This window comes from Polypterus senegalus, chromosome 7 (genome assembly GCF_016835505.1).
Source record: "Polypterus senegalus isolate Bchr_013 chromosome 7, ASM1683550v1, whole genome shotgun sequence".
In the NCBI taxonomy this organism is placed as follows: Eukaryota; Metazoa; Chordata; class Cladistia; order Polypteriformes; family Polypteridae; genus Polypterus; species Polypterus senegalus.
This window is the reverse complement of record NC_053160.1, coordinates 68,777,783-68,800,654: the sequence shown is the minus strand read 5'-3', so window position 1 is coordinate 68,800,654 and position 22,872 is coordinate 68,777,783. Positions and strand designations below refer to the sequence as shown.

Here is a 22,872-nt window from a genome sequence, read left to right as displayed (position 1 = left end):
ACATGGGGCCCTTGGGTCACCCTCATGAAGTCTTTCTGGTTGTTTGGTCAGAGACATTCACAGTCACAGTGGCCTGCTGGAGGTCATTTTGTAGGGCTCTGGCAGTGCTCATCCTGTTCCTCCTTGCCCAAAGGAGCAGATACTGGTCCTGCTGATGGGTTATGGACCTTCGATGGTCGTCTCCAGCTCTCCTAGAGTAACTGCTTGTCTCCTAGAATCTCCTCCATGCCCTTGAAACTGTGCAGGGAGACACAGCAAACCTTCTGGCAATGACACGTATTGATGTGCCATCCTGGAGAAGTTGGACTACCTGTGCAACCCCTGTAGGGTCCAGGTATCGCCTCATGCTACCAGTAGTGACACTGACTGTAGCCAAATGCAAAACTAGTGAAGAAACAGTCAGAAAAGATGAGGAGGGAAAAATGTCAGTGGCCTCCACCTGTTAAACCATTCCTGTTTTGGGGGTCATCTCATTGTTGCCCCTCTAGTGCATCTGTTGTTAATTTCATTAACACCACAGCAGCTAAAACTGATTAACAACCCCCTCTGCTACTTAACTGACCAGATCAATATCCCATAAGTTTCATTGACTTTATGCTATACTCTGATTAAAAAGTATTCCTTTAATTCTTTTGAGCAGTGTATATATATATATATATGTAGAGATGTATATGGATATGTATATATGTGTGTGTGTGTATGTATGTGAGTATATATATATATATATATATATATATATATATATATATATATATGTGTATGTGTATATATATGTATATTTATCTGTATGTATGTATATATGTATATATGTGTGTGTGTGTATGTATGTGTATATTATATATATATATATAGATATATATAGAGATAGATAGACAGATAGATAGATAGACAGATAGATAGATAGATAGATAATATTCAATGTGTTTTCTTTATTTTCATGACTATTTACAGCACTCCATCACTCTCCTTCTTGGTCAAATAGCCCTTACACAGCCTGGAGGTGTGTTTGGGGTCATTATCCTGTTGAAAAATAAATGATCGTCCAACTAACCTGACTTCTGCACAACACAACTGCTGGTCCCAATCCCCATTGATAAAGCAAGAAATTCCACTAAATAATCCTGATAAGGCACACCTGTGAAGTGAAAACCATTTCAGGTGACTACCTATTGAAGCTCATCGAGAGAATGCCAAGAGTGTGCAAAGCAGTAATCAGAGCAAAGAGTGGTTATTTTGAAGAAACTAGAATATAAAACATGTTTTCAGTTATTTCACCTTTTTTTGTTAAGTACATAACTCCACATGTGTTCATTCATAGTTTTGATGCCTTCAGTGAGAATCTACCAATGTAAATGGTCATGAAAATAAAGAAAACACATTGAATGAGGAGGTGTGTCCAAACTTTTGGCCTGTACTCATATATATATATATATATATATATATGAATATGACAGCAACACTCATAACAGTGACAAAACAATTACATTGACAATCATGTTATGTTATTTTTAAAATGTTTCCTTTTCTTTTTCATAACTTCTTTAACACACTACTTCTCCGCTGCGAGTATTTTGCTAGTTAAATATTAAACTTCATTTACCTTGTGCTACTGAGATCTTGAATGGAAAACAGCAATTTTAACTTTTTTTGTTCTCTCTCAGAGTCAAGCCTTTTGTTTAGTATCTTTTGCTCTTTCGGATGCCCTGGCCACAGTTTAAAAAAAAAAAATACAGACTATAAAGGGGGGGGTGGGGGGGATGTTTTAGGAAGAAGCCCTGTAGGTGCAGCCTTTGCAGCACAGAATTTCACCAATATTCACTACACACTGACATGTATTCTCATTTAAGAATCACGTCTAGCCCCACTAGACTACTTTTTTGTAAGTACCAAGTAATGTAACCAAGTTACTTTTAAATGTAACATTCGCCAACTGCTCAGGAGACACAGGCTCAATGCTTGTTTTCTAACTCATAGCAGCTGATGATGCAGATATTTTTTACTTCCACATTTTTATGACATCAGAGCATTTTCCCAGAGGAGAATTCCATATGTAGACTTGCACATTGCCTTAATCTGATTACTCACCTTATCCCAATTTTGTGTATGCACAAAACCAATCAGTGTTCTCTATTGTTTTTTTAAAACACAAAAGGTCTACAATAGGACTGAACTATAAACACAGTTATTTTTAAGAACTTTGAGAAGGAGGAAGGTGCTAGACACCAGACAGTCACAGGAAGCACTCATATTAAGAGCTGCCAGATCAAATGTCACTGTTCGATTGTAAAAACAAATTTACCTGAAGAAGGTTTTATTCAAAAGGCACACAAACTGTAAAATAATGGATGTTTGTTTTACATTGCACCAATTTCAGCATCATGTTACTCCAAACAGCTATGTAATGCTCTTAACTGTCCTAATTCTGAGTTTTCCTGTTATTATTGTAATGCTTTAAAATTTCCAATTTAAAGCACCTTCTCAGTGTCAAAGCACATTTAGGTACCTCATTCAACATGCCACACAATCAATTACCATCCTACATGGCTACTGCCTTTCCAAGAGTAGAATGAGGTATAATTAAAAATATTCTGATCACATTTACTGTATTTTTGGTCTGTCTTTGGAAAAAAAAAATCTATTCAGTTTAATCCTGTCTGTTATACCTTGATGGCTAGTTCCCACCTGTAGCATTGAACTGACATCTCATGTAATAGACTATCAAGTTAGATTTGCATACTCTGCTTTGCTCCATCTGGATTATTTACTTAACCAAATATATCTTACACCTCTTCTGATTTGTTTTAAAATGTTGTTCTTTTTCATTTGTTAACTTAGTAATTCCCTGGTAAACACTCAAACTCTATATTTATGCAATTTTTTAGTTGATGTGAAGTGTTGGCTAAATAAAAATTACAATAATTATAACCAGAATCAACTACTTTAAGCTTATTACAATGCAAACTGAATGAAGTACATTCAGTTACTTAATTTCTGTGACAAGAAAAGTCTCACAAGAGTGCTTCAGTTTACAAAACGCAGCGATGAACAGTCACCTCACATCTTCTGCTCTCAAGTTTGTAACAATCCAGTTAATGCAACTCCAGTTAGCACAGACCTGAAATTTATATTCCCATACAAGACAGAAGCTCCTAAAAACTCTGCTAAATGAAACAGTTGAGTAAATCTAGAAATTCCCAGAAAATCCTAGGATGAGAACTGCCCAACATTACTTTAAATAACCCATTTGGAGAAGCTGTTCATGGGCAAGTCATTCCAAGGGAATAAAACTTGGGAGGACAAAGAGACTGAATTCTACTGCACATTTTCTTTGCCTAAGAAACCGATGCTCTGGAGCGAGTCACATGTTTAAAACCATTAAAGCAACACAGAAACTTACAACACTCATAATACATCTAACATCCACACATATAAAGTACGACAGGCAGGCACTAACACCTATAATTTTCCTAGAGTGTCCTTTACTATATTAATAAATAAGACATCTAACCTGTACCTACAAGAGGAGTCACCTCTACTGTATATAAAGCCTTGTTTATTTACAGTAAGTAAACAACTGTTGAAATGTCCACTATCACCTTCTTTTTGTGTCTTTTTTGCAAAGGAAGAAAGGTAGCACAGATGATCTCTGTTCACTTATGAAGTAAAAAAAAAAGCTGCATGAACATTATAAAATCTTACAATTTAGCATTATAAGAGAACTTAAACAAAAAGAAATAAGTAAAATTAAATTACAAGTACTAGGATTAAAATAGTGAGATATAGGAATAGGAAAGGTGATAGTCAAGGTATAGTGCGAATAAATGCAAGACTGAGTTTGTCCCTGAAAAAAATATTACAAATACGGCATTCTAATTTCAGTTACATCTCTCTATTATAATAATAAAAAATCCTGGGACAAGACAAGACTTTTTAGCCTGGGATGAGAAGTGATTTTTTCAGAGAGACACTTTCATGTCCCGCGAGACGAGACTTTGTGCCAAGAGATTTAACCACGCCTGGGGCCGGAAATAAAAGACAAAAAGAGTAGATGACAAAGTAGAACGTCGTAAAGAATTCAAAAACGTTGGCGCGATACACATGCAGAGCAGGTCAGAGATAACGAAAGCACTAAAACTGGAAAATCTCAAAAAAATTATAGTAAAAATCGCATTAGCGCAAACAAACGGAAATTATTAATCGGTCAAATAACGGAACAGCAAAAAGAGATCGAATATATTGTTTAGATTTAAACTTTAAGTCGGAGACTTGTAGATCGTCTAACTCAGGGGTCCCCAACTCCAGTCCTGGAGGGCCCCAGTGGATGCATGTTTTCATTCTAACCCTTTTTCTTAACTAGTGACCTCATAACTAACTTATTTTGAATTCATTTTAATCAATTTGCTCTCAAAGAATTAGACCCAGCTACTGGGGCCCTCCAGGACTGGAGTTTGCAACATGAGTTAGACCTGGGATTCCCATTAGGGAAAAAGTAGTGTTTCTTCCCAATGAAGAGGCATATCCACGAGAATTAAAAGATGTTGTTTGGTGAGATTAAAATCCACATACACGAGCGGCAGAGACAAGAAATGGCTGGCGTGTAGCACAGGCTGGGTTGGTTGGCAAGCGAAGCGAGCAGGTGGCGAAGCCCCCTAGTATTTAAAAATATTTAATATTGGAACACTCCTAATTTTCACGTGATTAAAAGTACTTCAAATCACTTCTTAAAACCCACAGATATGTACACAAGACAGCTAACTTTTTATACATATAATTTTTCAGCATTCTCAGTGCAGGAGTATGGCAGACGAATGTTAATAATTCTGCAAATTGCTTAATTAAGAGAATACTAAATGCTAGTAATTAAAGACAATGTTTCCAGGTTCCTAAGTTAGAGCATGGGGGACTGTGTGTCTTTTCTCACATGGTAATTCAAGCCATATTAAAAATTTCCAGATGCTATGCATAATCTATATGGTTTTACACTGAAGAGAAAAGCAGTCCAAGCAATAATCTACAACTGTGAAATACACACTACCATGCGATATGAAAACATGTTAATTCAATGATATACTGTGACCTGATATAGATTAGATGTCAGATTTCAGACTTTTAACTCATTAATACATATTAATAAAAGGATGTCTTTCCTAGTCAAATGAACTCCTACTACTCGCAAATGTGTTCATCTCCTAACAGTATTCATGTTCATTTTTGCATTGTGGAAAGAATAAAATCTCAAATGAGTTATACAGGAATGATAAACCCCACCCCCCCAAACAATATAGGGTGGTCCAGATGTAATTGTGCAATTTTCATTACGCTATAACTTAAGTTTATTACACAGATGATAATTCACAAAAAATTATTTTTGTTGCCGATAGATGGCAGCGCCTGCCCTGCATTCCAAAATGGCGGGGAGACGGTTGTCAGTTGAACAGTGGGTGCGATGTGTTTAGATCTGGACCACCCTGTACTTTCCTCTTAGATGTATAATTGATATATACAATTTTGAATAAGGCAGGGCCTCCACACAGAAAATACATTTACCTAGCAGGCTTAATAAAAAAAAAGGTATTAGAGCGCATAAATTAATTGATACACCCAGACTGCAGAAAACAGGACTTCATGCAGTCAATGAAATGCTTGTTGTTTGCTGCTCTTTAAACTGGTGTATACCTACTGTATATTCTTACCTATAGAACTCCCCTCCTGTTTGATTACTGATGAATGTTTGAGGTCAGTGGGATAGGGCTATTTTACAAACTATTTATTTGTAAAATACTTTGACTGCTTTTCCACTTTGCCTACCCCCTCCACCAAAAGAATAAAGGAGATAATTCTCAATATGTTACTCCAACTACAAAGCACTTTTGACTAAGCAGGGTCTACAATAAACAAAACAGATCCCTGGCAAGAATGTGACAGTCAAATGTTTAATGTCTGTCTTTTCAGGGAGAGAGAGAACAATCCCAGGGCTGCGTTTATCAACACCCATGTGTCATTCTGTGGTAAAACTGACTGCAATTCATGTGGTTTTATAGGAATGTGTTATTTAACCACTTAATACCACTGTAAAAGAAATTAAAATCACATTGTGGATTAGACTGTCATTTTTTTATCATTATTATTTTTCTCTAGAGTTTTTTAGTCAAAATCAAAAAATTCAATGTGAGATGCTAGTTTGCTATGTAGAAGTCATATATGGACAATTTATAACAGATATATGCTGTAATGTTTAAATATTAGTAATGACTATAGTAGAATAAGTAAACAATGAGAGTGTTTTTGTTATCAACAAGAAAGAGAATATTTGTATACAAAAAAAGGGGAAAATTAAGCAAAAAATAGCATCTAAACTTACCCAAGTAGATACAAAAATAGAAATATTACGTAAATTGATAAAGTGCTCATATATAAAACAATAATTCAAATATTACTACATGGATTAGAAGGCTAATATGTTTTACCATAACATTTCCATCACATCTTATTTACAAAAAGAAACAATATTAAGGAGATGAGCGAATAAGTTGTTCCAGGACAAAAAGAAATGAGCTAAGAAGAGCAACTGATTAAGTAGAATCTTTTTAGTTTAAGCAAACACAGATTAAAAAATGGCATGATAAACTAATTCCTTTCATAATTTTAAAATGTTCGAACTCTGCAACAAGAGCACAAGGACACGATTGGACACTTGTTAAACAAATACTTCACCTAAATATCATACTTTGTAGTGCTGGGGAAAAAGAAATAAAATGCAATCCCACGTTTCATGAGAGATTACTCATCTCATATAATCCATGGGTCTGTTATCCAGTCACTGGTTTTTTTTTCTAAAATAATGTTAGATATTTATTTCTGGAATCATCAGCATGTACTTGAACAGTAAATTTAAAGCCTTAGAGGAGCAACATTTTGAATTAAAGCTCTGCTTCCCCCTTTTATTTACTAGTCAGGAATCCTGTCTTCAAATAAAACTCACAGCATTATGGGAATGTGCCTTTCCCGTTGATCTTTTACATTGACTATTACAGATGGTAATATTAATATTATTTTAAAAAACAAAAGTATGTATTTTGTGGGTTTCAAGATTACAAATGGATAAGAGAAAAGAGACCTAAATGGCAGAAAAGAGATTATGAAAGCATTGGAATTCGAAAGGCTCAAACAAACGATGGGCGATACAGAGAAAGGTAAAGAATATGAAAGCAGTAAAATTCTAAAGTATTGTAGCATCCCAGCCAGGCTGAAGCCTTTTTTGTTTTAAGTGACTGTTAGGTCGGATTGAGGGATGGCAGAGTACAGCACGGTAGACTGATAGCGGGGTATTGATTGATGCGGTAAGGTGTGGGCGAGACCCAGGGGATGAGGGGTTGGAGAGGGTGCTAGAAAGTTGTGTATGGGGTTACGAAGTCAGCGATTGCTAAAGTAAAACTTTTGTGACACTTTATTACATCAGTTGCTACAGTATCAAAAAAAAGAAAGACAGTAAAGATCGCATTACCACAAACAAAAGGAAATTAATCATCAGGACCAGGTGTAATTGAAAAAATAGCAGGACAAAGCGAGGTCAGAAATAAAAGGCAAAGAGCAGAAAACAAAGTCTTTTCGCCTTCGCATCATTCCGTGCACAAAACGTAGATTTACACAATAATGGACCATTCGCTATGAGAATCTGTAGTCCGCAACAGTTAAAGCAACGACAAGTTTAATTTCAAAGAAAAAACAATTTGGTCAGGTGTCTATTTATGATCACAGAGCAGCGATCATAACGTGAACAGCAGACACACGAAGTGGCAAAAAGGACAGTGGCTGTACAGGCTTTAAAATGATCGACGCTGCCCCCCACACACAACGTGAGCAGCGTTATAGGTCCTGCGAGAAAGACATTTAACCTCGCCCGGGGCCAGAAATAAAGGACAAGTATTGTTTTTACAACGTCACGCGAGACAGGGCAGTGAGCCATCATTTAATACAAGTGCCCTTGGACATCTAACCTAGCAGTTGTTGGATTGCTTTTGGCAGACACACATCATGTGCTCACAGCTCTTACAACAACGACATGCGACAAGCAGAACAGGCAGCTCGCCAGCAGCAGAAAGACAGCAGATGATCGGACAGCATCTCCTTAGCATGCGTTCAGCCGCCCCCTTCACAATGCGAGCAGCATTTACAGGCAATAAGCAGGAAAGACAAATATAAGTTTACTATCTGGCTGTTTTTAAAATTATTAAAAAAAAAACTGTACACCTACAGTGGTGTGAAAAACTATTTGCCCCCTTCCTGATTTCTTATTCTTTTGCATGTTTGTCACACAAAACGTTTCTGATCATCAAACACATTTAACCATTAGTCAAACATAACACAAGTAAACACAAAATGCAGTTTTTAAATGATGGTTTTTATTATTTAGGGAGAAAAAAAATCCAAACCTACATGGCCCTGTGTGAAAAAGTAATTGCCCCCTTGTTAAAAATAACCTAACTGTGGTGTATCACACCTGAGTTCAATTTCCGTAGCCACCCCCAGGCCTGATTACTGCCACACCTGTTTCAATCAAGAAATCACTTAAATAGGAGCTGCCTGACACAGAGAAGTAGACCAAAAGCACCTCAAAAGCTAGACATCATGCCAAGATCCAAAGAGATTCAGGAACAAATGAGAACAGAAGTAATTGAGATCTATCAGTCTGGTAAAGGTTATAAAGCCATTTCTAAAGCTTTGGGACTCCAACGAACCACAGTGAGAGCCATTATCCACAAATGGCAAAAACATGGAACAGTGGTGAACCTTCCCAGGAGTGGCCGGCCGACCAAAATTACCCCAACAGTGCAGAGACGACTCATCTGAGAGGTCACAAAAGACCCCAGGACAACATCTAAAGAACTGCAGGCCTCACTTGCCTCAATTAAGGTCAGTGTTCACGAATCCACCATAAGAAAGAAACTGGGCAAAAACGGCCTACATGGCAGATTTTCAAGACGCAAACCACTGTTAAGCAAAAAGAACATTAGGGCTCGTCTCAATTTTGCTAAGAAACATCTCAATGATTGCCAAGACTTTTGGGAAAATACCTTGTGGACTGATGAGACAAAAGTTGAACTTTTGGAAGGCAAATGTCCGTTACATCTGGCGTAAAAGGAACACAGCATTTCAGAAAAGAACATCATACCAACAGTAAAATATGGTGGTGGTAGTGTGATGGTCTGGGGTTGTTTTGCTGCTTCAGGACCTGGAAGGCTTGCTGTGATAGATGGAACCATGAATTTTACTGTCTACCAAAAAATCCTGAAGGAGAATGTCCGGCCATCTGTTCGTCAACTCAAGCTGAAGCGATCTTGGGTGCTGCAACAGGACAATGACCCAAAACACACCAGCAAATCCACCTCTGAATGGCTGAAGAAATACAAAATGAAGACTTTGGAGTGGCCTAGTCAAAGTCCTGACCTGAATCCAATTGAGATGCTATGGCATGACCATAAAAAGGCGATTCATGCTAGAAAACCCTCAAATAAAGCTGAATTACAACAATTCTGCAAAGATGAGTGGGCCAAAATTCCTCCAGAGCGCTGTAAAAGACTCATTGCAAGTTATCGCAAACGCTTGATTGCAGTTATTGCTGCTAAGGGTGGCCCAACCAGTTATTAGGTTCAGGGGGCAATTACTTTTTCACACAGGGCCATGTAGGTTTGGATTTTTTCTCCCTAAATAATAAAACCATCACTTAAAAACTGCATTTTGTGTTTACTTGTGTTATATTTGACTAATGGTTAAATGTGTTTGATGATCAGAAACATTTTGTGTGACAAGCATGCAAAAGAATAAGAAATCAGGAAGGGAGCAAATAGTTTTTCACAACACTGTATTACTCTCTGTGTCATTCAAACATATAAACTCTCAATGGTTTAGTGCCTCACTTTAATGCCTACACTCCAGTACACGCTCTGCAATCTCAAATGACAATTAAGTGGACATCCCAAATTTGCAAAAGTGATTTTTAGTGACAAATGCCTTCTCTAAGAACCTAAACTAAACTAAATAATTCAATGTCTTCATGGACCAGGGCCTCATCAACACAGAAACGGCAGCAAATAGTGATTTCTGGAAAATTATAAATCACTTAAGGAGTCAGAGAAGGTATGCTGATTTCTAGGAGACTGAAGGACATTTAGGGAGACATGAGATGTCTGAATATAAGGCTATCGGGTGCCTAAATGCTCCACATTGTTTTATTTGCCAGTATTATTGAGTTTACATCGGTTCTCAAATAATATTTAATTGTTACGGAATACACATTGCACAGTGTTCACTTCTTAGGACTGCTGCTAACGCTGTTCACCTTCCTTTTTAACAGTTGTGGCAGTTTTTGGCTGCTTCTACGTTGATCAAATTACACTTCTGACATCTCACAGCGAATCACCAAAGATGAAAAACTTTTTATCATATTTTTATGTTATCACGAATGCTTGCATGCATTGTAGTGTTCTGAAGAATTTCAACTGTGTCCCAGGGAGGCTGTATGATCTTGAACTATTTTAATCTGGAACAAATATTTTGGTTTGATGATCCACTGTCAATTACATGTTTTAAGAAATTCATTTAGAAAGAAAAAAAATCTGCTGGCATAAACAAATCAAATTTAATAGTGAATTTGTGTGTTACTCTTTGGTTTCTAGTTTATGATAACATGGGATTGTGCATTTAATCTAAAAGTATAAAATATCTGGACTTCAAAGGAATAAACTGATATTAATTAACTAGGTATTGAAAATGGGTTTGGCATGTGCAAGTGTGAATACGTGTGTAATGTGCGCTATAATAAGGAGGGGTCATATCCATAGTTTGCTCCCGTAGTTTTCACAGGCTCCAAAAACACAAAAAGTGGGCTCAGAAAATTAATGGATGGAGATATAATATACAAATATTCATGTGCACCTAAGATGTACTAGGTGAAATAGTCAGCTTTTCGAAATACTCTTATTTATTATTCTCCTATTATTATTGGTATGTTGTTTAACAAAGTTTAATTCTGGCCCTAAACTGTAAAGTTTTTGTTATCAAATTATTCTAATGCAAGTTGTCTGTCACTATCCCAAAATACTGATAACTTCATATAAAAACAGTAATCATTTTACTACAACAAGGTGGCTTAGTAGGGATACAAAATGTATGCACTATTACTAAGCATTATATGTTTGAAACCAAACTCACAGCACCTCATAATTTCTTTATAAAGTTAAGTCTTTTCCCCAAAGTAAAATGTATTGAAGTGCAGATGCTGAACCTCATTTCAGTGACACTGGCCTACATCCTAGCAGTGCTGGACATCACAAAACATTTAAGATCAATCGGGGAATGCACAGTTTACCGTCTAACTGAAAACGATATTTTCAAGTTTGTAAAGAACAATGCACTTTACAATTAGGCTTCTTGCCCAAGTTAGGAACTCAAATTATTATAAAAATAATAAAGTGCTCATTGATTCATTCATCCTTGCAGCGGGAAACGTGAACACATCCTGGAACGGTTGCCAAAACTATGACTGGAATTGGATTCATGTTTATTGTAAATACTTGCCACGAGTTTTGGACTTTTCGGGCTCTGTGCATAAGCATTTTGTAATAACTAGGGGATATCACTGTGGTGTCAACTAACAGCGATGCTCTGTCAATCACCCAAAAAGACTTCGCAACAAAGTCGCACCCAACCTGATATCTGCGATCAATCCAATTTTAAGTGACACTACTACGTGTATTTATGATTACGTGGCGATAAAGATAACTGACGGTGTGAATTATTCCTCCGGAAAGAACTGCCAGAATGCATTCTGTAGCGGTCTGACTCTTATGTACGCAGCACTCAATTTGAGGCACTTTTCAACAAAACATAAAACGAGCGCGACGAAGCAGCATACCTCGTTTAAACAATGCAGACAACAAGATGCTATAACAGGTATGGGCGCGACACACTGCGTACACGAAGATATGGCTACATCTACCTGTATTTGATTATAATAATACAACAGAGCACACAAAAACAGCGAGGCGACCTGCCCACTACAGTAGCACTCGATGACACACCCTACTCAACAATATAACAAGTCACAAAGTAGGCGGCGTGAACGCATCTTTTCCTTTCCGGGGATGAAATGCTGATGCGATGCAAAGGTGCGCTTACGGAGGATGGGTTAAAAAATAACGAACATGATATTCGTGTCAGGTACTTACAGCTTTTCTGCCAACAGCTACTGCCATTTCCTTTTTTTAGCTGTAAAACAGTAAACTGTTTCAGAAACAACAAACGGTCCAGCAAGCTTGACTCCAGCACACAGCCTGCTCTCTAATGTGCCGCTCAATAACCGAATGCGCTCTCTCTTCGCTATCAATATGGCCTCTGAACGGCACGAGCTATTGTCCCCTCCCAGTTGGGGGGAGGTTGGCTCATTGTGAACAACCCCTTACGTTGCAGTCCTACACGTCACGGTCTTCCTACCCTCAAATTTACGACTTTTCTCAAAAACACAATTCTTATCCTAAATTATATTTGATATTGGCATAGCTGATTGAAACAACTGCTCATTGGTAATACATCACCCCCTTTCCTTCTTTTGTGTGCGATCCCTGTGTCTTATATTAAATAGGCGCGCTACAGCTAGTAATTTAAGAACTCAAAACTGGACGAGAGACGTGTTACTCATGTTATAATAGTATACACATAATAACCACAAGCGGGTTGCTCGTCATCTAAAGTAAGAGGTAAGTATCAGTTGACAAATGTACTATTTTTTCAATGTGTCATAAATTGTGCTTTCTTTATGTTCTACAGTAGATACTTCCTATAATAGTTTCACAGCATCTAAACCCCTATTTAGGGATGACATCCAATAGTTTTTCAAGATGTATTCCTCATACGAAATGATAATAGCTATCAGCCCGAGAGCATCATCAGATTATCGATTTTCTGGGTCTGCTTTTTCCACTATGCGATGATGTCAAGGTGCTGTATTTCAATAGCATCATGTTCTAGACAATAACCATTGATGCATGTGAAGCCAGTTAATCACAAGGCTCACTAATTAATACACACACACACACACAAACCAAAAGGAAACACTTTTAAAAGGCAATGTACCTTCACAGAGTGAAAAGACATGATGCCGTGGCACTGCATAGCTTTAAGACTTTATTCTCATTTTGACTGCCTACATCCCTAAACATGTGTTTATGGTATGACACGTCACAAGTCTAAACAAGTCAAAGCACCTGTACAGTATACAAGCCTAAACTATTAATCCATTTTCTATACCACCGTTTTTTTCTGTCAAATGCTGATTGCCAGGGAGGATCATAATCATAAAATAACAAACTTACTTACAATCACCATCTTTTTAAATTCCTTAAACAAATTAGGTTATCAAATACAGAATAGCTTTATAAGTTTTAGTGATTGTATATTAGACATATTTACTGTTTTACACTGGATGGTAAGGCATTTTCAGAGACTTAGAATGACTGATACTCCTTAATTTCGAATAATTTACCTCGATACAGGTTTGTGAGGAGTCTATCCAAGCAACAAACAGCATAAGTAAGAAGCCAACCCAAAATGGGAGACCAGTCTTTTGAAAGCTACACACAGACATACATGCACAATCACTAGAACTGAGTCAACCGAAAGTTGACAATCTACCTAATAACTTGTTGTTATTCTGTGAGATGAAGGTCATGCTTACACAGGGAAAAAAAAAAACATTCAATGCCCTCATAGAAAGCAGCTTAACAAAACCCCATGTGCTATGATATTATGCCAGGCACAATAAAATATTTATTGAATGTAGAGGGCATGATTGGACATCTTCTTCTTTTGGCTGCTCCCGTTAGGGGTTGCCACAGCAAATCATCTTATTCCATATCTTCCTGTCCTCTGCATTTTGCTCTGTCACACCCATCACCTGCATGTCCTCTCTTACCACATCCATAAACCTTCTCTTAGGACTTCCTCTTTTCGTCTTGCCTGGCTGCTCCATCCTTAGCATCCTTTTCCCAATACACCCAGCATCTCTCCCCTGCACATGTCCAAACCAACGCAATATTGCCTCTCTGACTTTTTCTCCAAACCGTCCAACCAGAGCTGACCCTCTAATGTACTTGTTCCTAATCCTAGACATCCAATGTAAATCTTAGCTTCTTTAACTCTGCCACCTCCAGCTCTGTCTCATATTTTTTGGTCAGTGCCACAGTCTCCAACCCATATAACATAGCTGGTCTCACTACTGTCTTGGAGACCTCTTGCTGATACCCATCTGTCACAAATTACTCCTGACACTCTTCTCCACTCATTCCACCCTGTCTGCACTCTCGTTTTAACCTCTCTCTTCCACAATCCCTGTTACTCTGTACTGTTAGTCCCAAATATGTAAAGTCATCCAAAGTCGCCAACTTTACTACTCCCTGCATCCTCACCATTTCACTGACCTCCCTCTCATTTACGCATATGTATTCTGTCTTGTTCCTACTGACCTTCATTCCACTCCTGTCTAGAGCATATCTCCACCTTTCCAGGGTCTCCTCAACCTGCTCTCTACTCTTGCTACCGATCACAATGTCATCAGTAAACATCATAGTCCACAGGGACTCCTGTCCCTCCACGTTGAATGCATCTGTCACTCCTGCCACAGACCTCACCACTGTCACACCTCGTACAAATCCTGTACAACTCTTACATACTTCTCTGCCACTCCCGACTTCCTCATACAATACCACAACTCCTCTCAAGGCACCCTGTCATATGCTTTCTCCTGGTCCACAAAAATGCAATGCAGCTCCTCCTGGCCTTCTTTATACTTATCGATCAACATTCTCAAATCAAACATTGCATCAGTGGTGCTCTTTCCTGGCATGAAACCATACTGCTGCTCACTAATCATCATCTCCGTTCTTAACCTAACTTTAACTACTCTTTCCCATAACTTTATGCAGTGGCTCATCAATTTTATCCCCCTGTAGTAACTACAGCTCTTCAAATCCCCCTTATTCTTAAAAATCTGTACCAGTACACTTCTTGCCCACTCCTCAGGCATCCTCTCACTTTCCAAGATTCAATTAAACAGTCTGGTTAAAAACTCCACTGCCATCTCTCCTAAACACCACCATGCTTCCACAGGTATGTCATCTGGACCAACAGCCGTTCCATTCATCATTCTCTTCATAGCTGTCCTTACTTCCTCCTTGCTAATCTATTGCACTTCCTGATTCACTATCATCACATCATCCAACCTTCTCTCTCTTATTCTCTTCATTCATCAGCCTCTCAAAGTACTCTTTCCATCTGCTCAAAACACCCTCCTCACTTGTGAGTATGTTTCCATCTTTATCCTTTATCACCCTAACCTGCTGCACATCTTTCCCAGCTCGGTCTCTCTGTCTAGCCAATTGGTACAGGTCCTTTTCTCCCTCCTTAGTGCCCAACATCTCATACAACTCATCATACGCCTTTTCTTTAGCCTTCGCCACCTCTCCCTTCACCTTATGCCTTATCTCCTTGTACTCTTGTCTGCTTTCTGCATCTCTCTGACTATCCCACTTCTTCTTCACCATCCTCTTCCTCTGTATACTCTCCTGTGCTTCCCCATTCCACCAGTCTTCAATTTCCTTCAGATTGACCCTCCTGCAAAGGATATAATCTACCTGTGTGTATCTTCACCCACTGTTGTACGTCACTCCATGTTCCAACCTCTTCTTAAAATTCATGTTCACCTCAACTATGTCCATTCTTTTCACAAAATCTACTATTATCTGACATTCTTCATTCCTCTCCTTGACACCATACCTACCCATCATCTCCTCATCTCCTCTGTTCCCTTCACCAACATGTCCGTTGAAATCCGCTCCAATCACCACTCTCTCTCCCTTGGGTACACTGCCCATCACTTCATCCACCTCACTCCAGACATCTTCTTTCTCATCCATCACAGACCCAACTTGGAGGGCATATGCATTAACAACATTCATCATCACACCTTCAATTTCCAGTTTCATAATCATTACTCTGTCTGACACTCTTTTCACCTCCAAAACACTCTTGACATACTGTTCCTTCAGAATAATCCCTAAACCATTTCTCCTCCCATCTATGCCATGATAGAACAATTTGAATCCACCTCCGGTCCACATGGCCTTACTCCTCTTCCATTTAGTCTCTTGCATGAACAATATATCAAACTTCTTTCTCTCCCATCACATCAGCTATCTCTCTCTCCTTTACCAGTCATAATGTCAACATTCAACGTTCCTACCCTCAGTTTCTCTCTCCTTATCTTCATCCTCTTCTCCTGCTTCTGGACACATCTCCTCCCTCCTCCTTTACGCCAGCACCCTGTTGGCTAACAGTACTGGTGGTGGCCTTGTTAACCTGGGCCTTGACTGATCCATTATGAAAATCTGTATTGTCGTCTGCCTATTGATCTAGTAAAATTTTACACCGAATGCCCTTCCTGATGTAACCCTCCCCATCTATATGGGCCTGGGACCAGCACAAAGAAACTCAATGGTTTTGCATCCCCTGTGGCTGGGTTATAGGGCATGATTGGTCATAAATCTTATAAATGTATTTATTTTTGCTTGTTAATGGAGACTAAATATGTTGGCCCCAGACATAGTTCAAATAATGACAAATAAACCAGGAAAGAATAATCATCTTCAGGATTCAAGAATAAAAACTAACAATTACATGAACTGTCTCCAAGAATGCGGCCCATTTCAAATTGTGCAGAAGGAAAGGGGATCAGGAAATAAAAACGGTTTTCATGAGCCAAATGGCCAATTAACCAAATATGCTTAATGTAAAGGTAGAGGGATGTCCAAGAAAGGAACAAAATTAATTTTCCTTGTGGATCAAAAGGTCAATTTCTTTCCATTAAAAACACAATACAGGCATGTCTAATCTCTCACCCTATAATGAACTTGATTTGAATGTGCAGTCCTCTAAAGTATAATTTTATTTGTCACAAGAAAAGACACCTTAAAAGGTATAAAATATAATTTTAAACTTGTTTTTTTCTAATATTTCAAACCATCCTAGTTACTTTTTTAATTTTCATTTTATTGGTTTTGTAAATAACATTGAATAAATCAGTACAATCAATATTATATCCCATAGATTTATGATCACATTGGTCTCTGCACCAAACCAGTCCAGACAGCTGTGATAAGAGAATCCAGTACGAAGTAGTCCCTCATAGATGGTGTGTATCAAAAAGCTTAACAGCAGCCAAATGTCTGTGTTTTAGGGTTAATAAATTCTTGCCAAATTCTTTCAATGGAAAAAAATGTTGATAATTTGCCTTCACATTTAAAAAGTATTTCCTTTTGCTTCACAGATGAAGATAATGAATCATATTTCATTTCCATACAAACTCAGAGAAGGTATCAGATTGGTTTGATTTAAACAAACTTGGATCCATACTCAGTTTAAAAAAAAACAAAAAACCTTGCATCATGCTAGCTACGAACTTAAAAATCTTCGAAAGCTGCTGCACTTTATATTAGGTGATGCATGCATGCATGTAGCCATCAATTTATCAATCCATCCATCCATTTACTTCAAATTTATAACAAGCACGTTCAGTCTCGTAGAGGACCTAATCCAACAACTTAGGACAGGAACCAATCCTGGAAGAGTTGACTACATGCCATCAGTTAACCTTATGTGAACATTTTTGTGGTGTAGGAGTAAATCCACACAGACACGGGGATAATTTCCAAACTCTTAATAGGCAATTCTTAAATACTGGTTTAATGCTTACTTGCAATATGCTGTAATAAAACCTAATTATACAAAATTATTGTCTGTTATACCTGCATTTTTATAACTCTTTAATATTGCTTTTTATCAGTATGCTGTTGCTGGAGTATGTGAATTTCCCCTTGGGATTAATAAAGTATCTATCTATCTATCTATCTATCTATCTATCTATCTATCTATCTATCTATCTATCTATCTATCTATCTATCTATCTATCTATCTATCTATCTATCTATCTCTCTATCTACCTATCTATCTATCTATCTATCTATCTATCTATGTTAATCATTAAGCATAATAAGCCAACAAATAATAGCAATGAATTAATGAAATTATAACTTTAGTAGGTGAGACGATGTTTAAATGGTTTATTTTAAAACTATTTTAACTTTTTCCCAAGGTGATTAATTTTAAAGAAGCAAAACCCATACTCAATTGTTCATAAATATCACACATTTTCAGTCAAGCATTTTGTTGGACTTAAATGGTGTCAAATATTTGCTATGAATAACATAATTTGACAAGTAATAAAGTTTGCTAGAATTAAATCAACATTTTCACTGCAATGTTGAGACACATATTACACTTAGGTTCCTTCTTTTTCTGGCAGTATTTATATTTTGAAAATAGAAAATAAATTGATATATATCTTACAAAAATAAAGCATGATGAAGTGTTGGGGTCCTAAACTTGGATAAACTCTGTTTATGATTGAGAAGTGTATGTAGTTGGGATATATGGGTTAGAACACTACCAGCCATGTGTATTGGACTCTGATGTACAAAAATACACACAACCAGCTTGGGTCTTTACAGTGGCGGTTTGAAGGAAGTGAAAGAAAGTAGACAGATAGACAGAGTTTGGTTGTGGTCATATTTTTCTTTCTCTAGATTAGCACCCTTCTGAACTTTTGAGGGAAAAGATGAATATAAGATTTACTTTATTCCTGTTCTCCCTTTGATTTAGTTATCCACAAACTCATTTAAATGATTATATTGCCAGTAATCTCCTTTGCTTTAAGTGCCATTTTAGTCAGTTTTTTTATTTAATTACTAGGTTTTTCTATATATTTTAATCTTGCGCAATCAGTGTCACTCAAGGGCAGTTTCTTGATTTATTGTCAGTGTTACTATTATAGTGTATTTGACTGATGCCTTTATCCAAAGTCGTTTACTATCAGCACACAACTATTTACTCTTATTTGCTGGAGGCAAAGGTGAAAACTAAACCAACAACCTTGAGATTTAAGGTCCAGTGCCTTAGCCATTTCTCCACACTGTCCTAAGCTCTCTATGACTTAGTAAGCTTTTTATAACACTGCATTTAAAAATGTTCATAAATGTCCAGTAAATGGTTTATTTTTTATTCCTCAAAGGTGAACCTTTACTGTGAATTATGTCATGGCAATGCACACTATTAATGGAGCAAAAAAGAATGTTCTCCATATATTCACACGTGTTACATTTACTGAAACAGTCCAGAGACATGGATTTTTAATTTACCACCATGTGTGCAGTTATATTTGTACGTGACGTGTAATAGGCTGGCATTCCATTAAAGGTGAATTTCTGCTTTTATCTTTTTTTCTGTCAAGTTCAAACATTAACTCTGTATTATCATAAAACAATTTCAAAATGAATGATTAAGATGTTTCATAACTATTAACTTATTTAACTTATAACTCTTTCACTTATAAATCCTCTCTGAATCTGCTTTGTTTAGTAAAATGGTAGAGGGACATGAAGCCTCCATAGTAGTGCCCACAAGCCAGCAACACCTACTTGTGTCCTAATTTTCTAATTTAGTCACATCAGCCAAAACAAAAGCAAGTCATTAGCTGTGGCAGAGTAAGTGTTGATATAAATGGGAGCGAATGCAAACTTAATATAAAACCTAAGTTCTAAATAGGTATGTGAGATAGCAATACTATCGGTGGTGTCTCCTTTTATGTCAATCATGTTCACCAACCTCAGTGAGGCTGCATTACCTTAATCAATATTATTTAGCTAAAGGAACATCATACAATAGTGTACATTTCACAGAAAGCACTCCTTACTGATCTAGCAGCTTAGCTGTGCAATGATTTATCTAAACTGGTTCCCCTGTAAAATGTAGGTAAAAATGTAATTCTAGATTTCATACTGAAAGACTTTAATGCTACAGTATACACCCTTTCTAAATATACTCTGGGCCACACTGAATACTTGAAGTAGATACGTTTTGCCAGATGACTCATACAACAGGCTGTGATGTCCGCACAACAGAGGCGTATTCTAGGTTTAAAAATATCCCGTTATTCCTGCTGTAGGCACACAAGTTTAAAACAGAAAATAAGCTCACATATCTGCAGCTTTTATTTAAAATAGTTTACATGTTCATTTAAAATTCTGATTTGACCGTGGGAAGTAGTTAGAGAGATAATGAATGATTTGACCAGTTGGTATGGGGCTTACTGTGGGTGGCTCTGACAAGAAGGTGGGCATTGCCTGAAGCAAGCTTTCACATGGATATAAACCATACTGGATGACTCAACAGCCCATTATATGGTGCACACAGATAGCGTGGAAGGGACACACACACAACATGCGATTTCCATTAACAGTATGTGGAAGTAAATCACGTATCTCTTGAGGGAACTTGCTGGAACACATTCAGATTCAAAAGAAAAGCCACATTAGCTTGCAAGGGCCTAGCTACTCTGAAGGGTTGTGCTACCATGTGCCACCATGAATATGCTTAAGCATTTACTTGTACTGTATGTTTAAATACAAAAAACATACAAGTGGGCAAAGAGGTTTAGTGATCAACCAGTAACTAGAGATCTTAAAGCTATTAAAATATTCTTCAGGTTACAATGATTCTGAATTAGTTTACTAAATAGAAAAGTATTATTGCTACAAAATTAAACACTTTTTTTACATTCAATTGAGCATTTTTTCACTCAAGCTAACTTCTACATCTCTGACAAATCAAAATGAACTTTCAGCATTATAACTGTTTGCTTTTACAATGGATTACACATTTATCTATGGCATTTTAGGAGCCTCCCACACCGCACAAATCAGTATTGTACCAAAGAATACTCACTTAATGTTGGGAAACTTTCAGAGGCCTACATTTTTAACTGAGGCAGTAAGAATATTGCGGGACAATTGTAATTGAATTCAGTCAATTATGAACCAACCCATATGGCCTCAATTCAAAATAAACATAAAAAATGTTTTTTAATTTGATTTAGTCCAAAATATATAGTTTATTTCTATACTACAAAGAATAACACAGAAACATGTGATTTAAAGAAAATATTGTATCTTTTAAAAGAAAATGCTGTATGGTATCCAATACCTATACTTCAAATAAGATTCCAGAGCTTTCACAAATAGTAGAGCAATTCAAATTAAAGGAAATATACTGTATATAACGCCATTTCTGGAATTTTGCAGGTACAAAATTCTTAATAGAAGAAGGAAGTAACGATCTTAGAGGAAGTCAAGAGTCAAGCCGTTACACTGATTCCAGAGCTGTGGAAAGTAGAAGCTGCAAGAGTTGTAACTTTTCATTTAATAAAAGCAGATTAAGAGGTATTACAATAAAAGTGTTTACAATTATGTTTGGAATTATTAGGGTGAAATTTAATATTAAATGAGTCCTAGTCAAAAAATACAGGCTGTGCAAGAGCACAACTGGATATTAAAGATTCATTTTACACAATTTTTAGGAAGTAATTTTTTGAAGACAGAACTGTACATGGAACAAATTAAGCAAGTATTGCAGCTGCTCGTAGCACCTAGAGGACCTTCAAGACTTGCCTTGACAATATTTTGGAAACGTTAACTGAAAAAGAAAAGACAAGCTGAGAAGGGTGCTCTGATAAAACACTGCCCTTAGATTTCTGGCCACACTTCTATTTACAGAAACCACATTTCCACACAATAAGAGGTGGGTGACTACAACTGTCCATGTTGGTTGAACTTTTAAACTTAATGTTGTGGTATAATATGGAATATTCATCTATATAAATTTAATTTTTTACCATTACACTTATAATGTCAAAGTGAAAATTATTTTGTATAGATCCTTTTGAATTAATAATATTTTTAACACATTACGAAATGATTGATTCCTTAACTATTCAAATGTTTTATAATGGCATGTCTACATACAGTACACTCTAGTATCTCCAATTTGCATATTAAACTTTAAATTAAGAGTTCCTTTAGTTTAATTTGAAGTTTAAAATTGAGTTTACTTGATCTTATTGTTTTGTCTTTTATGATGTAGTTATTTAAAGGTTTTTTTGAATATCAAGGTCAGCAGTATTATTTCAGTGTCTGTGATCATATGTTTTTTATTACAAACTGTTATTTTGAGCAAAACAACATGACTCAGTAAATTTGGTACTTTAGACACAAGTTTAAAGTAAAAATATAAAATTGTAAAAAATATGTCAGCTGATATAGTTAGTTAAGAGCAACACAATGATGCAGTTGTTAGCACTGTTGCCTCACAGCTATAAGTATCAGGGTTGTTAAATTCTCAGGCTATGTCACTGTCTTTCAATAGTGTGCATGTTCTCCTCTTGTCTTTCCAATGACAAAAATGGTTTCCTCCGTAATCAGAATCATGGCATGTTACCTTGGCCCTTTAAGACTGATCTATTGTATGAGTGCATCCTGCGACACACAGAAATCCCTTCTAAGCATGTTTATTACTTTGTGCCAGATTCTATAAAAGCTTCCATTACTTTGAATTAGAAAGAACAGATTCACACAGTAAGTGGATGGATGATTAGTTGAATGTCAGTCAAAAATACATCAATTTTACAAGAACTAGGGGGCTTTGCCCCCTGCTCACTTCGCTCGCCAACCCCTGTGTTTGGTTCATCGGATATACAATTAAAATTTTTTTTTTTTTTGGAATTGTTTCAATTTCATTATTTGCACTTTTACTTTAAAGCTTCATTAAAAACAATATTTTTTGGAGAAACATTGTGACAACACAACGTATAAATGGCTGTGAGTGAATATTGTTTCTGTTTCTCTAATAAATAATCATAGCAAAAGCTATTCT

General features: G+C 36.8%; 1 protein-coding gene across 6 annotated transcripts in view; it reads right to left on the bottom strand.

Moving 5' to 3' along the window:
- Positions 1 to 22,872, bottom strand: part of LOC120532637 (septin-11) — a 162,736-nt gene that overhangs the window by 104,506 nt on the left and 35,358 nt on the right. Inside the window, exon 1 of one of the 6 annotated variants that reach the window (XM_039758816.1) lies at positions 12,228 to 12,374. The exons of the other annotated variants lie outside the window; for them this stretch is intronic. Coding sequence (XP_039614750.1) covers positions 12,228 to 12,254 — 27 coding nt within the window. The 5' untranslated portion in view covers positions 12,255 to 12,374. Of the gene's footprint in view, positions 1 to 12,227; positions 12,375 to 22,872 lie in introns of those variants that run through there. 6 annotated transcript variants of the gene reach the window in all.